Source organism: Cebus imitator, unplaced genomic scaffold (assembly GCF_001604975.1).
Source record: "Cebus imitator isolate Cc_AM_T3 unplaced genomic scaffold, Cebus_imitator-1.0 Scaffold215, whole genome shotgun sequence".
NCBI classification, from domain to species: domain Eukaryota; kingdom Metazoa; phylum Chordata; class Mammalia; order Primates; family Cebidae; genus Cebus; species Cebus imitator.
Genome location: NW_016107530.1, coordinates 346,537 through 361,840, shown reverse-complemented (window position 1 = coordinate 361,840; position 15,304 = coordinate 346,537). Strand labels below are relative to the sequence as shown.

Sequence of the window (15,304 nt, the reverse complement as noted above, 5' to 3'; positions counted from 1 at the left end):
CTGCCTCGGAGCTCCTCTGTCACCAGCTCTTGCCCTCCCTTGGCTCCTCTTTCCCATGCAGCTCCTCCTCCTCCCCGTGGGAAAGGCCGAGAGGCTGAGAGGCCGGGCCAGCAACAGCTGAGGTCCCCCCATCGCCCCCTCCTCACCCCACCCCACTGTGCTCTTGGCCCCAGGCAGGCGAGGGGAGTGGAGTTTTGCTGTCTGATGCAATGTCTGGCAGGGCTGTCCCTTATCACAGCTGACTTGCTGGAACCCCCACCTTCCCCGGGGGAGGCTGGAACGGGCTGCAGTCCATTTTGGGCCTCAGTGGAAGGGCCTGGCTGGAGGCTATCCAAGTAGAAAACTTCGTTCTCTGGGAGGCATCTTGCCAAGTCACGAGGGAGGCCTGAGCAGAAAGACCCCTGCGGGAGAGAAGGGAGGGAAGCTGAAGCCTTACTTGCTGGTGCTCTCAAGGCCTCAGCTCACGGCCCCCTTTTCCCACAGCATTCCCTCACTCACTTTTGTCTGCGGATGGCTCAGGCTGTTTTCCACCCTCCCCCTTATTAGCCCACAGCTGTGAGAGGCTGGATGGAAACAAGAATTCAAGAGACTGCAGTTACGTGCAGTTTTGCCCATCGTCGGTGCCCATGGTGTGCACCATGCTCCCGGCACAGGTTCCCAGCACACGCCCTTAGCAGGCACCTGTGGCCTGCGTGCTCATGCTCACAGCCTGTGCCCATGTGTGCCACTCATCTGTGGGCAACTGCCTTTTTTTTTCGTCCTTTTCATATCTTCTGTCAACTTAGAATGATTATGCATCTTACACTGGGCTCAATGGTTTGGGAAGGACATTCATTCCTTCATTCCTTCATTCATTCAGCAAGTATTTATGAAGCATCCGCTCTGTGCCAGGTATAATTCTGGGCACTGGAGATGCAAGGGTGGAGCAGACAGATAAAGCTCTTCTCTCCCGGAGCCATCATACTCGGGGATGAGGGGCCATCAGCAAGCGCATTTCATCGTACTGGGGGATGAGGGGCCATCAGGAAGTGCATTTCCGTCTATGAAGGGAGTAAAGCAGGGTGTTTGGAGGGAAAGTGATGGGGGTGGTTCACATTCGGTCAGGGGTCAGGGAAGCACTCCAGAGCGGGGGACATTTGAGCTTCGTCCTGGTTGCTTAGAAGGAGCCAGCTGATGCAGAAGCCCCCAGGTGGGGAGTGGCAGGAAGGGCCAGGGTGGGGTGTTGGGAGAAGAGGCAGGAGGGGTGAGCAGGGTCTGGATCTCGAAGGTCCTTAAGAGGGCTTGTGTTTTATTACGTAGTCCACGGAGTGTTTGAAGCAGGACCTGCCTTATTGTCCGTGCCTCCAAGTTCCCATGTGGCTGGGAAGCTAGGCGGCAGCACAGCTGTAACAGGTGCTCAGGTGCTCCCCTGTCTGGGTGGCAAGCGTGCCCATATGTGATCCCATAGAAGGTGCCGGGCATGAGGAAGCCAGGGGAGCAGAAGGGGAGTGGGGAGGCCAGCAGGATTGTGGGCCTCAGTGGGGAGGGAGTGGGCGAGGCAGCATGGAGGGTAAGAAGCCCACACTAGCCACACTAGGGCCTCGGGAGATTGTGGACGCCGTCGGGAGCATTATTCCTGGAGGGGTGGGGGCAGAAGCCAGATGAGAGCTGGGAGGTGGCAGGCAGGTAAGGACGTGAGACAGAGGGGGACCGGGATTTGAGAACTGTATCATAGTTATAGGTGGGGCAGGAGTCCACATCGCAGCCAGCACCTGGAAGGTCGGGCTGGCATCTGCCCAGGGCCTGGCACGTGGTGCGCACTCACCAGATGGTCACTGCCCTGAAATAACTCAGCACCGTTCTTCTCTCCCTGCCTCTGGTGTTTGTGGTCCATGTGCAGAGTGTTGGGCAAAACTGGGCCGAGGGAGCTGTCCCACTGCCTGCTGCACCCGAGCACGGCCAGACACGTGCTCTGACATGCTTCACTGTTGGCCCTGGCACCCTGCAAAGCGGCCTCCAGTGGGACCCAAGCAGGGGATGCCACCTTTTCCTTGGGCGGTTGGTTATGTAGTTGCTGGAGCATTGAGGGGATGAAAATTTTGCTTTTGGCTTTTTTTTTTTTTTTTTGAGACAGAGTTTCACTCTTGGTGCTCAGGCCGAAGTACAATGGCGCGATCTCAGCTCACGGCAACCTCCACCTCTCAGGTTCAAGTGATTCTCCTGCCTCAGCCTCCCAAGAAGCTGGTATTACAGGTGCCCACCATCACATCCAGCTAATTTTTATATTTTTAGTAGAGACAAAGTTTCACCATGTTGGCCAGGTCTCGAACTCCAGACCTCAGGTGATCCACCTGCCTCGGCCTCACAAAGTGCTGGGATTATAGGTGTCAGCCACCGAGCCTGGTTGGATGTAAGGTATTGAGTACTAGGGGCTATGAGGGACCAAGAGAAGGAGGAAGAGACTTTTCAGTTCCTCCCATGAGCTAAGCCAGGGGGGTAAGCCTAGCCTTTGCACCATGAAAGTGGGAGAGAAGTGATACAAAGATTCATCTGATGTCACAGATGTCACAGGCCTGCTCCTTGCAAAGGGCCTCCTGCAGGATGCAGTCTGCATGGGGCTTTGCCGAGTAACCCCCATCTGGGCCCTATCCCCTTCCCTCATGCTCCTGTGACCTCTGGTACCATGACCTTCTCCCGCCTCCTGGCTCTGGGAAGCTCCAAGCCTCCTTCACCTGTCCGCTCACCTGCCCGCTCAGTTTCCAAAGCTAAACAGAGGCGCAGCTGTCTGGACAGGGCAAGGGGGCAAATGGCCTGCCTGGGTTTCCTGTCTTGAGTATCCAGCTTTGCTTCTTCCTTTTAGGGCAGCATCAGAAAGGATCTCAAGAATGCTGTGTTGTTCTGGGGATGAGGAGGCTAGAATAGTCTTAAAAGTAAGTCCCTCCCCTGGAAGGGAGGGAAGGAGAAGGTTCAGAGGCTTGTCATTTAGGCACCCCAACTTGTAAACCTTACCAAGGTGCCAGGCCCAGAAGGGAGAGGGTAGTGAGGGCAACTCCCCCACTCATGCCTGCCTTTTCACCCCTCTCCTATTTCACGAGCATTTACCATGCATCAGATACGTTCCTCACAGCACCTTTGTGCAGCAGGGACTGCCCTTTTCATGCTGCAGGTGAACAAATGCCTAAGGAAAAGGTTGCCACGTATACAAGGTTGCACAGCATGGTAGAGACACAGGAGGAACTAGAGCTCAGGAGTTCTGGCCCCAGCTCCTTCTGCCTCCCTCACATCATCAACCCCAGACTACCTGAGGGTAGAGGGGGCAGAAAGTCAACACCCTGTACTCTGAAAACTCAGTGGTGGTTCTCACCGTGTCAGTGGGGCAGGTGGCCTCGCCCCCCACCGTGGGCCAAAAGGGTACATGGGGGACATGGCCCCACTGGCCATTCCACACACTCATGCCAACAGCTGCCAGGCACCAGCCTCACCACTGATTTTTGGACAGCTTGTCTGTGCCAAGTGCCATTCTAGATGCGGGTCCCAACTTCGGGGAGCTTGCATTCTGGGAAGGGAGACAGCTAGAAAGCCCCACCATAGGTGCTAGGTTGGGGGTCCCGGGGAAGCACCAAGAAGCTCAAATGACCTGGACCTGGGAGGGGTGGCCAGAGACTTCTGCTGGAGGAACGTTAGGTAAGTTATTTAACCTGTCTCAACCTCAGTTTCCTCACCTGTTAAATGGGCTAGCTGCTGTCTCACAGGGCTTTGCTGAGGTTTTGATGAGGAGTGTAAGCTCTTACCTGGCCCAGAGAAATATGTACTCAGGGAACTTCGGCTGCCTATGCCATTGGTTGGCCCTCCCAGCCAGAATGCAGGCCCCGTGAGCGCACAGGCCATGCCTGCTTGTTCACCCCCATAGTCCCAGTGCCTAGGCCAGAGGCCAGCACACAGTAAGTGCTCAGAAAATATTCACTGAGTAAGTTCATGAGAAAAGGCCCAGGAGGATCAGAAAGAGGCAGGACTATTCCAGTTAGGAGTAGACGCTCCTAGGCCACGCATGGTGGCTCACGCCTGTAATTCCAGCACTTTGGGAGGCTGAGGCAAGCAGATCACCTGAGGTCAGGAGTTTGAGACCAACTTGGCCAACATGGTGACAGCCCATCTCAACCAAAAAATACAAAAATTAGCTGGGAGTGGTGGCTCATGCCTGTAATCCCAACTACTCAGGAGGCTGAGGCACAAGAATTGCTTAAATCCAGGAAACAGAGGTTTCAGTAAGCTGAGATTGCACCATTGTACCCCAGCCTGGGTTGCAGAGTGAGACTCTGTCTCAAAAAAAAAAAAACTGAAAAACAAAAAGCGGTGGCGTGGGGATAGACTCTCCTTTCTGTGGTTTCTCTAACCACTCACACTAGGAGGCCCTCGCACCTCCCTCTGCCCCACCTGAACCTGGGGGCCCCACCCCAGCTGCCAGAGTGCCCACCTGCTCACCCACATTTGGAACCCTGACCTCACTGCTTTCCCCAGAGGACAGACTTTTCTGGCTATCCCTGAAGCCACTTTATTATATGATGGAAATGCAGCCCCCAGACCCTCCTTCCTGCCCTCCCACTCCCCTATGTCAACATCCGCCCCTTCCCTTGGGGAAAAAAAAAATTCATCTTTTCCAGAAAGAGGGACAGGCAGTAGCATTGAGCAAGGTGGCCCTGGGTGCCCTGTATGAGGTCACAGTAATGTGTTTCCAAACCCCAAGCTGGAGCAGGTTGTCCCCTGTGCATGACCTTCTGGAGAAAATGGATGGACTTTCAGAAGTGGGGGCTGTGCAGGAATATGGGGTCCTGGTGCAGAATAGGGTGTGTGTGGATGCTGCCACTGGCAGTGAGGATGAATGAAAGAAACGGTGATTCAGGCTCCATGGGCAATGCTGTATTCGCTCCAGCCATAAACAACTTTAGAGCCAAGTGCGGTGGCGCACCAGTGGCACACCTGCAGTCCCAGTTACTCCAGAGGCTGAGAAAGGAGGATTGCTTGAGCCTAGGAGTTTGAGGCCAGCCTGGGCAACAGAGCAAGACCCTGTTTCTAAATAATAATACTAATAATACATACTATTTTAGTTGAGGGTCAGTTTTTCCTTTATCCATCTGTTGTTCAGCAACTGTCTATCTCTTGCCTGGCCCAGAATTGAGAGATAATGAGAGGCCCAGACAAACTCCCTGTCCTCCCTGAAGGGATGTTCAGGGTTGAACAATTGTTGCTTTATGACAAAGTCCCAGGTGCTCATGATCATCTTTGTACAGTGGTGGGGCTGTACGGAGTCCTAACATAGCCTGGGGGAGGCTGCCTAGAAAGTGGAGACCCGCAGGCTGAGGCCACATTAAGGATTTAGGTAGAATTCATGCACTATGATTTTTTTTTTTTTTTTCTTTGAGACAGAGTTTCGCTCTTGTTGCCCAGGCTGGAGTGCAGTGGCGCAATCTTGGCTCACTGCAACCTTTGCCTCCCGGTTTAAGCGAGTCTCCTGTCTCAGCCTCCTGAGTAGCGAGGATTACAGGTCCCCAACATCACGCCCAGCTAATTTTATATTTTTAGTAAAGACAGGGATTCTCCATGTTGGTCAGGCTGGTCTCAAACTCTCAACCCCAGGTGACCCGCCCACCTTGGCCTCCCAAAGTGCTGGGATTACAGGCGTGAACCACCACACCCGGCCGACATTATTTTTCTTTAGTTAATTTTTTACACTTTACACATACACATGGTAAAATGTGTGTACTGATGGCACAGTGTTACATAGCAAACATAAGACTCACTCCACCTACCCGTCCCCCTTCTAGAGGCAACCATTGTTACCAGTCCTCGTGTTTTCCTGCAGCCAGAGTCCATTTGTATCCCGCATCTATATTTTTTCCCGGCATTTTTTTTCCAAACAGGATCTTGCTACATTGGAGGTTCTCCACCTGGGATGATTTGGCACCCCCACCTTCCCACCCCAGGAAACACTTAACAATGCCTGGAGATATTTTGATTGTTACAGATGATCAGTGGGGGCCAGGTGCAGTAGCCCATGCCTATAATCCCAACATTTTGGGAAACCGAGGCAGGTAGATTGCTTGAACTCAGGAGTTCAAGACCAGGCTGGGCAACATGGCGAGACCCCATCTCTACAAAAAATTTTTAAAGTTAGCTGGGTGTGGTGGCGTGCACTTGTGGTGACTCAGGAGGCTGAGGTGAAAGAATCAATTGAGTCTGGGAGGTTGAGGCTGCAGTAAACTATGATCGTGCTACTGCGCTCCAGCCTGGGCAACACAGTGAGACCCTGTCTAAAAAACAACCCAAATTGGCAATTACTGGGTAGAGGCCAAAGATGCTGTCAAACATTCTATAATGCACAGGACAATCCCCACTTAACATGGTCGAAAATGTCAACAGTGCTGAGGTTGGGAAGTCCGGTCCTGCATGAGCACAGGGTCTACAACGTGTGTGTGTGTGTGTGTGTGTGTGTGTGTGTGTGTGTGTGTTCTCATGTATATTCTGCATCATTCACATTTGTACATCGACCTCATTATTCTTTGTAGCCACAAAAATCCATCACCTGGATGCTCCACCATTTTCATTCAGGTGTTTGCACTCTTTTTGCCGTTATAAACATTTATGCTACAAGGGCTATTCTTTTCCATCCACATGCCTTTGCTGTGTGAGGTCAAGGGAGAAGCTGATGGAGTGGGATGGATGAACCTGATGATTCGTTAGCATTTTAAATGACCTGTTAAAGAGACCTTCAGTCTCTCTCGGGCACAGTCTGTCTGGAGAATGGATCTGGGGTCCTGGCTGCTAACCAGGGCCGAGATCCTCAAAAGTCTGGTGGAGAAATGTCCTCTGCATTCCTCGTGTACAGACAAGGGTGTTCTGACCACCTGTCTCTCTGCAGGACGAGGGTGTCCCCCACCTGAAGACGACAAGCCAGGTCCTGAGTGATGCCCCTGAGCTGAGTGTCCAAGGCCAGCCTGAGACGCCCCCTGTCTTTCCCCATGGAGAAAGGACTCACTTTGCCCCAGGACTGTCGGGACTTTGTGCACAGCCTGAAGATGAGGAGCAAATATGCCCTTTTCTTGATTTTCGTGGTGATAGTTTTTGTCTTCATTGAAAAGGAAAATAAAATCATATCAAGGTGAGAGTTGCAAGCCCAAGTCTTCATCTTCCTTTCAAGGTGGGGTGGGCGAGGCAGAGAGGTAACTGCAGGGCTCTCTGTGGACCTGCAAATGCCTTCCTTCAACAAGCCATCCCCAGGCCCCTCCTGTGTCCCAGGCAGTGGGTCCTGCACACATCCTCATGACTGTACAGGGGTGAGACTTGGGCTCTGGACTCAGATAGCCTGGGTTGGAGTGCCTCATGGTGGCCCTCTACAACTGTGAAAGATTAGGCAAGATACTTCCCATTTCTGAGTCTTTGTTTCCTCTTCTGTAAAATGTGGCTAATGATGGTACCAGCGCTGTTGTAAAGATTAATGAGAAAATGTAAAAGCATCTAGCCCAGTGTCTGGCACATAGTTGGTATCCAGTACTTGCTGGCTGTGACTATCACCATCATTGTACTTCCTGGCCTAGAGTGATGCCTTGCATTAGCAGCACATCGCCTGTAGAAGTCTTGATGTCATTGCGCCCATGGAAAGGCAAGGTCCTAGTACTTAGCTATTCTGATGGGTAGGGCTGCCATGTGCAGCTGCCAGGTTGTGTACTGCTCAACTCCAGGGGCATGCCCCTCAAATAGGCTCCTCTGGGAACGCCCCCTTACCCCTTCGAATTGGCAACATACAGCTATGTGCCCTGGGCCTGTTCTCCTCCCAGGCACAAGACCTGCCAGAAAGCATTAGCTAAGATGGGTAGATCAGGGATTGGGTTGTAGAGTAAACACTGTCAATGCCCCATTTGGATCACTAGGCAAGGACTGTTCCAGCGCACGCCTGTTGGGTTCTACTGCAAGCCCCTGCAGCTCTGCACCGGAGGGCTTCCTCTCTACCTGCACACTGGCAAGCTGGAAGCACCAGGGAGAAAATGTCCCCCAGGTCCCCATCAGACTGAGCATCCAATGCCCACACCTGCTCCGTGCGGCACATCCATACATGGATGCCTTTCCTCCCCTGCCTCACTTCCCCACCTAGTTCTTCTTGCAATCATGTCCCAGATAAACGATTGAAACACAAATCCTTGCCTCAAAGTCTGCTTTTGGGGAAACCCAACTGAGACAGGCTTTGGTGATCTACTTGGAGGACTGCTTAGGGTTGCCCAGGAGGCAGGGTCCCCAGTCAGCCACTGACCCTGGTCTTCTTTTGTCCTCACAGGGTCTCAGACAGGCTGAAGCAGATCCCCCAAGCCCTGGCAGATGCCAACAGCACCGACCCAGCCCTGGTCTTGGCTGAGAACGCATCTCTCTTGTCCCTGAGCGAGCTAGATTCAGCCTTCTCCCAGCTGAAGAGCCGTCTCCACAACCTAAGCCTGCAGCTGGGCGTGGAGCCAGCAGTGGAGGCCGCTGGGGAGGAAGAGGAGGAGGAGCCGCCCAGACCGGCCGCGGCGGGGCCCCGGCGCCACGTGCTGCTCATGGCCACCACGCGCACCGGCTCCTCGTTCGTGGGCGAGTTCTTCAACCAGCAGGGCAACATCTTCTACCTCTTCGAGCCGCTGTGGCACATCGAGCGCACGGTGTCCTTCGAGCCGGGGGGCGCCAACGCCGCGGGCTCGGCCCTGGTGTACCGCGACGTGCTCAAGCAGCTCTTCCTGTGCGACCTGTACGTGCTGGAGCCCTTCATCACGCCGCTGCCCGAGGACCACCTGACCCAGTTCATGTTCCGCCGCGGCTCCAGCCGCTCCCTGTGCGAGGACCCCGTCTGCACGCCCTTCGTCAAGAAGGTCTTCGAGAAGTACCACTGCAAGAACCGCCGCTGCGGCCCCCTCAACGTGACACTGGCCGCCGAGGCCTGCCGCCGCAAGGACCATATGGCCCTCAAGGCCGTGCGCATGAGGCAGCTGGAGTTCCTGCAGCCGCTGGCCGAGGACCCCCGCCTGGACCTGCGCGTCATCCAGCTGGTGCGAGACCCCCGCGCCGTGCTGGCCTCGCGCATGGTAGCCTTCGCCGGCAAGTACAAGACCTGGAAGAAGTGGCTGGATGACGAGGGCCAAGACCAGCTGAGGGAGGAGGAGGTGCAGCGGCTGCGGGGCAACTGCGAGAGCATCCGCCTGTCCGCCGAGCTGGGGCTGCGGCAGCCCGCGTGGCTGCGGGGCCGCTACATGCTGGTGCGCTACGAGGACGTGGCGCGCAGGCCGCTGCAGAAGGCCCGCGAGATGTACCGCTTTGCTGGCATCCCCCTGACCCCGCAGGTGGAGGACTGGATCCAGAAGAACACGCAGGCGGCCCACGACGGCAGCGGCATCTACTCCACGCAGAAGAACTCCTCGGAGCAGTTCGAGAAGTGGCGCTTCAGCATGCCCTTCAAGCTAGCCCAGGTGGTACAGGCCGCCTGCGGCACCGCCATGCGCCTCTTCGGCTACAAACTGGCAGAGGACGCTGCCGCCCTCACCAACCGCTCGCTCAGCCTGCTGGAGGAGCAGGGCACCTTCTGGGTCACGTAGTGGGGGCCGGGGCCCGGTGTGCCCCTCCTGGTGAAAGGCCTGCCCCGCCTTTTTGCCGCAGCCCTCGCAGACGGCGGGTGCGCAGCGTGGTGAGCAGGGAGCGTCTCCTGTAGCAGTAGGGCCCCCAGCCAGCGCTCCCACCGCAGCGGCGGCCCCAGGGTTAATCGTGGAGAACATGACAGTGCCCCAACCCCTTGAGGGCCATCACACCCAGACCCAAGGGGCTGCAGCCTCCAGAGCAGACCCAGGCAGGCCCGGGCCTGTTGGCAAGCTTCAATCTCACACACACAGAAACACATTCGTGCCTGGAGACCCTGCAGGCCAGAGTCCAAATATTTAATAACCAGAAGGAGCAAGGCTCTGACCAGTGGCAGTCAGACCTCCTGCTTTATTTGATGTTAACCATTTCTTTTCTGGATGGTGAAGTCTGAAATCTAGGTGGATCCTTGGAGGAGGGGCCAGGACAGCCCAGGGTGTCAAAGGTGGCATTTGAGGCTCATTTGAGGTGACAGTGGCTGTTTACCAACCAGTACAGGGCGAGTCAGCATTTTCATGAATGGGGTGGCTGTGCTGGTTACTGATGAATCAGGGCCCCATATAGGGCTGCAAAGCACACACATGCGTATAGACATACACGCATGTATACCACACGCGGACAAGCATCATAAAGGCACAAGTGTACACACATCTATGCAGACAAGCTTCCTCGCTGCTTATGCTCACAGGGTTTTTCTGTATCACACACCTCAGAGGAGCCTGTGATTGCATTTCTAGGATTATTTGGAAAGCAGGGCAGGGGAAGGAAACACGTTAGAGGACCATGATGTGACACGGTTCCCAGCTAAGTTTGGTACTGAACAGTGGACTCAGAACTGCAGCGTTCAAAGCCCCTGCCCACCTTAGATTCTCGTGGCTACCTCCTCTGACCCATCCACATCCTTGCAGCTGGCAGGCAGGATGTTTTGAAATGGTGCAGCCAAAGGCCCCGTCCAGCTTGGCTGGCTCCCGAACGTGTCCATATTTGAAGGCTGCCTCAGGCCTGGCAGGCAGAAGCAGCTGTGGTCCCTGGAGGCAAAAGGCAGCTCACCGGGCTTTCCGTTTCCAGCCAGGCCTCACGTGGGGCAAGGCCAAGAGGAAAGTACAGAGTGCCCTTGGGGGAAAAGTCCCACTGGGATGCACCTCTTCCCTGAGAAGCCCACCTTCTCCCTCGTGGACAGAGGTCACCAGCTGGTCCCCGTGGTTACAGCCAGTGCCTGAAATTCCTCCTTAGGGCTCTGGGAAGAGTATTGCTCAATGAAGGATGTGCTGGGTGTTTCATTTGGGGTTTTTAACTTATTTATGGCTTGGTGTCTTTCCTGTTTGATGTTTGGCTTTTGTTTTGTCTCTCCCAAGCAGTGGAGGCCTGAGAGCCTGAGGGAGGCTGGGGAAAACCAGCAGGGAGCACTTGACTCCTGGCAGAGGGAGAGGACAGGAGGAGGAGCCTTCCCATGAGGAGCAAGGAGAGGTGGGCACATGGCAGGCCACAGTGCCCTACGGGCTTTTCTGTTTGAACCCCATGTGGGATGAATCTCAAAGCCAGCAGTGTTCTTGCCTCATGTCCAGAAGCAGTGGAGATTCGCAGCCCTCGCCTCTTCTCCCTGAGACGAAGCTGGATTTGAAAATCTCTCCCACACTCATGTTTCCTGGGTGGGCAGGGGCTCAGGACCAAGCAGCAAGTGTACCCAGAGCAGAAGCCCATCCCGACTCTCACCGAAAACCCAGGAGCAGAACTCAGTATCCAGAGCTTACAGGGGCTGCAAGGGTTTGCTGAAGGCTGCCCATCTCTGTTTCTGGTTTCCTGGACAACTTCTGTGTCAGATTATGCCCATTGTAAACCCAGAGGGCTACATTTTGGGTTGAGTAATACGGACACTGGGGAAGCACAGGATCTGAGTCCAGCATTGCTGTGGAGGAGGGAAGAGTGTGTCCTGGCAGGAAGCCACCATTTGAGAAAGCAAGGCTGGTATCTGTTCCATGAGATTCACTATAATCAGCCCGTTAGAGCTGCTGGGTCTCTGTCACTGTGGACTCCAGTCATTTAAGGAGGTCTCCACTCTAGGGTTTTGTTTTTTTTTTTTCTTTTGCTATTTTGCCTGAACATCCCAATCCTCTTGGATTTAGAATCCAAGAGTAAGCTGTGCAGAGATATGGTTCTAATTTAGACTTCAAAGGAACACCAGCTCTGAAAACGTGACCGTGGGGCCAGGATGTTTCTGGCAGGCCCAGAAGTGCTGGCCGTTCTTCCCCAGCCTCCCGCCTGCTCCCTCCTCTGTTCCCCACGTGGAGGAGGGGGGTGCTGGGACTGGGGAGGGGCAGCCACCTCCATCTGAGGCTCTTCCTTAGGGCCCTGCTAGTGTGGACGGCAGAGTTTATCCCTCCTTCTTACTCTGGGCCAAAGCCTCCCATGCTGCTCTCTGAGGATGGTACCAAGAATGGGCCTTTGGGACTTCTCAGGACGTTGACACGTGCACACTGCAAGTTGACTTTATTTATTTATTTTGTGAAAAGAAGAGACAGAAGATACCTTTTTATCTGCAGGGACTCAAAGCTGTACCCAAATCAAGAAAGACAAAATAATAATAGAAACCATTCACACACTCCGTTCACGCAAGGACACCAGAAGACGATTCAGAACACAAGAGAATAAGCCCGAGCTGCAGCACCACAATGGCCCCTGGACATTGTTTAAGATCTGAGATCATGGCCTGACGCCGTGGTTCACGGTGGCGGATTGCCTGAGCTCAGGAGTTTGAGACCAGCCTGGGTAACACAGTGAATCCCCATCTCTACTAAAATACAAAAAAAAAAAAAATTAGCCAGGTATGGCAGCGTGCGCCTGTAGTCCCAGCTACTCAGGAGGCTGAGGCAGGAGGATCACTTGAACCCCAGAGATGGAGGTTGCAGTGAGCTGAGGTCGCACCACTGCACTTCAGCCTGGGCAACAGAGCAAGACTCCATCTCAAAAAAAAAAAAAAAAAGATCTGAGATCCCTTGGTTTCTCTCATGTTGATCTGAGATGCCACATCAGGGCCCTTTCTGCTGTATTATCTCTGCCTGGGTGTTTAAGTCTCAACTTAAGTGTGTGGGTGTTTCCTAGAAACGTATCCCTTGGGGCTCAGTGATACTCTGGGAACCCTTGGGGTTTGGGGAAGGACTGTGGTATGACTATTGTCTTGACACGCTGTGGTTGTGGTTGGAGTCATCCACGTGGACACGGTTTTCAGCTTGGAGCTGGGATGGAGAAGGTGGAACTGCTGGGGGCCGGGCCTCCTTTTTCAGTGAGGCCAGTCCTGGTTTCTCCTCTGTTCCAGCTGCTCTGCCAGAAGCCCTCCCCTGCAAAGTGCCCACCTGCCTGGAGACAGAGGGAGCAACTGAGGCCTCTCTCCACCAGCCGGCAGCCTCCCCAGCACAGAGGACCATTCAGCAATGAGTGTTACTTATGTTCTTTCTTGTTGATGAGTTCTGCAGCCCAGCCTATAGCAATGGCTCAGAACCTTCCAGGTCTTGGTGAGATAGGGCAGTGTCCAATGCTCACAGGCTGTCCCTACTCTGCCTCTTGCCATCTTCCCCTCAGGACCTGTTCATAAATTGGGGAACGGACGAGGGCCCTGGAGGGTCCTTGGGAGTAGTTAGTGGAGGGCAGGATTCCCAGGTCCCCATAGAGAGGGCAAGAGAAGCCCAGATGTGCACAGAAGCCCATCTCTGTCACACACACCCCAGTTGGTCACCGAGTTATTTTCCAAAAGCTGAGGAACATAAATCCAATTTAGGCTTTTGTCCCTCTTCAATACGTGCACTTGAAAATAACTAAACAAGCAGAAAAGAGATGGTAAATGACAAGTTTACTTCCTGTCGGCTAGCACCCTCAGCATGGGAGCTGCTGCCGGAGGCTGGCATAGCAGGGCAGCTGCTGACCAAACCCCACAGAACAGAGGGCACCAGGCATCACATGACATCTATCTCTGCCATCTGTCTGGCAATGGAAGGAGCTCCAGCAGGAGGTCCTTCCCAGAAGATTGATTCTTGGCCTGGGTGGTAGAGGAGATAGAAGCATCTAATGGTCTGATCCTGACCCTAAAGTCCTGTAGCCCTGAGTCATCCTCTCCTATACTAGGGCCTATTTTAATTGACCGTAGGGGCCCGGTACGGTGGTTCACACCTGTAATGCCGGCATTTGGGGAGGCCAAGGTGGGAGGATTGCTTGAGCCCAGGAGTTGGAGACCAGCCTGGGTAACATGGGGAGACCAATTAACTGTAGGGGTTGTCCCTTGCTAGGACAGGAGCCGAAGACTGGGTGGCTGTGTCCTCAAGGCAGTCCCCTCCAACCCCCATTCCCAAAGTCTGAAAACAAAACCAGATCTCAAAGGGCTGATTCCTGAGGCAAGGAGAGAGAATGGGGGCGAGGTGGGGGCAAATGCCTGCACAGGCCAACTGGGTCTTACTGATCTGTACAAGCTGATAGAAGGTCCACCTGCTGGAATCCAGGGCTCCTGAGTTATTGGGTTTGCCTGTGAAGCTTCTAGGACAAGGCGCAGCCAGATGGAAGGCAGGGTCTGGGGCTTCCTGAATGCAGCCACATCACCTCTCAACTCACTGCAGGTTCGGAGATTGTGGAAGTTACTCTGTACCTCAAAAGTGCAAAAGCAGAATTGGCAACTTCACATGTCTCAAGAGCTTCAAGATCCTTTGGTCTTGTGTCCTTTGGCATCCCATAGCTGTATGGGGGACAAATTTGTACATGTTTCCAAGGCTACAGACATGGTGCCCTCCTCATGGGCCTAGCTCAGGTACCTAGATCAGGTACTTCTCTGGGGAAATGAAATGACCCACATGATCTGCTTCCTCTACCATTGGCTTGAACTGGGCACCCCCTGAAGTCTCCATCTTAGCTGTATTTTCTGGTCCACATTTGCCTGGCTCCCCCTGCGTCTGCCTGGGTCCTGCACACTGTCCTTTTGCCAACACCTCTGCCCTGTGTCCTGTTTCATGTCTGCGTGGTATGACACCCCTTCATGGCATACACAGCCACAGTATGTACATATGTGCCCGTGTATGTGCGTGTGTGTGTGTGTGTATAGCATGTAGCCCATTCTGCTCGGCCTCTGGCACTGCTCCACATTACTCCCAGCCCCACTGCTGTCACTGTTGTCCCAGATGTCCTTGCCGTGGCCACAGACAATCTGCCATCTCCTGGAAGTGCTGGGGCTGCCCTTCAGAGCTGGCAGTCGCCAGCAGTCAGGGACTGCTTTGCAGAATAGAATGTGAACCCCTCTCCTGATGGCCTACTTGACTTATTTAATTAAAAATGAAAACATGCAACGAGCAAGACCTGCAGCGTGTCTCTGCCTTTTCCTTTGCATTTGTTCTCAGCAGCAATTGGGTCATAATTTTTTTTTTTTTTTTAATTAACAGTGATAGAAGGGAGGTGACTTCCAGCATGAAGCAGGACAGGGAATTCCCCTGCCCATTCCCAAGGGACCAAAGGCACTAGGGCACTGTGGGACAGGATGACCGTTCCTTACGTTACCAGGCTGGCAGAGCTGGTGGGGATGGCGCTGGGCGGAGAGAAAGAAAACTCAGGTATTTGGGGGCAGACACAGGAGCAATGCGCCAGCAGTCCGGGAGCCTGGGCACAAGTCCCAGCTTTGCCACTGTCTGGCTGTGTGACCTTAGAT

At 54.1% G+C, this 15,304-nt stretch overlaps 1 protein-coding gene and 1 long non-coding RNA gene across 4 annotated transcripts in view; both read left to right on the top strand.

The window, feature by feature from the left end:
• CHST3 (carbohydrate sulfotransferase 3) overlaps positions 1-12,396 on the top strand; it is a 49,727-nt gene extending 37,331 nt beyond the window's left edge. For all 3 annotated transcript variants that reach the window (XM_017548831.2, XM_037745822.1, XM_037745821.1), the window contains exons 2-3: positions 6,896-7,135; positions 8,306-12,396. In XM_017548831.2, coding sequence (XP_017404320.1) covers positions 6,996-7,135; positions 8,306-9,590 — 1,425 coding nt within the window. In that variant the 5' untranslated portion in view covers positions 6,896-6,995 and the 3' untranslated portion in view covers positions 9,591-12,396. The remainder of the gene's footprint in view (positions 1-6,895; positions 7,136-8,305) is intronic.
• A 158-nt stretch (positions 12,397-12,554) lies between these two features.
• On the top strand, positions 12,555-14,963 carry LOC108318081. The gene is made up of 2 exons (XR_001831011.2): positions 12,555-13,630; positions 13,710-14,963. It is a non-coding gene; the product is annotated as an uncharacterized LOC108318081 (long non-coding RNA).
• Positions 14,964-15,304: the final 341 nt, after the last annotated feature.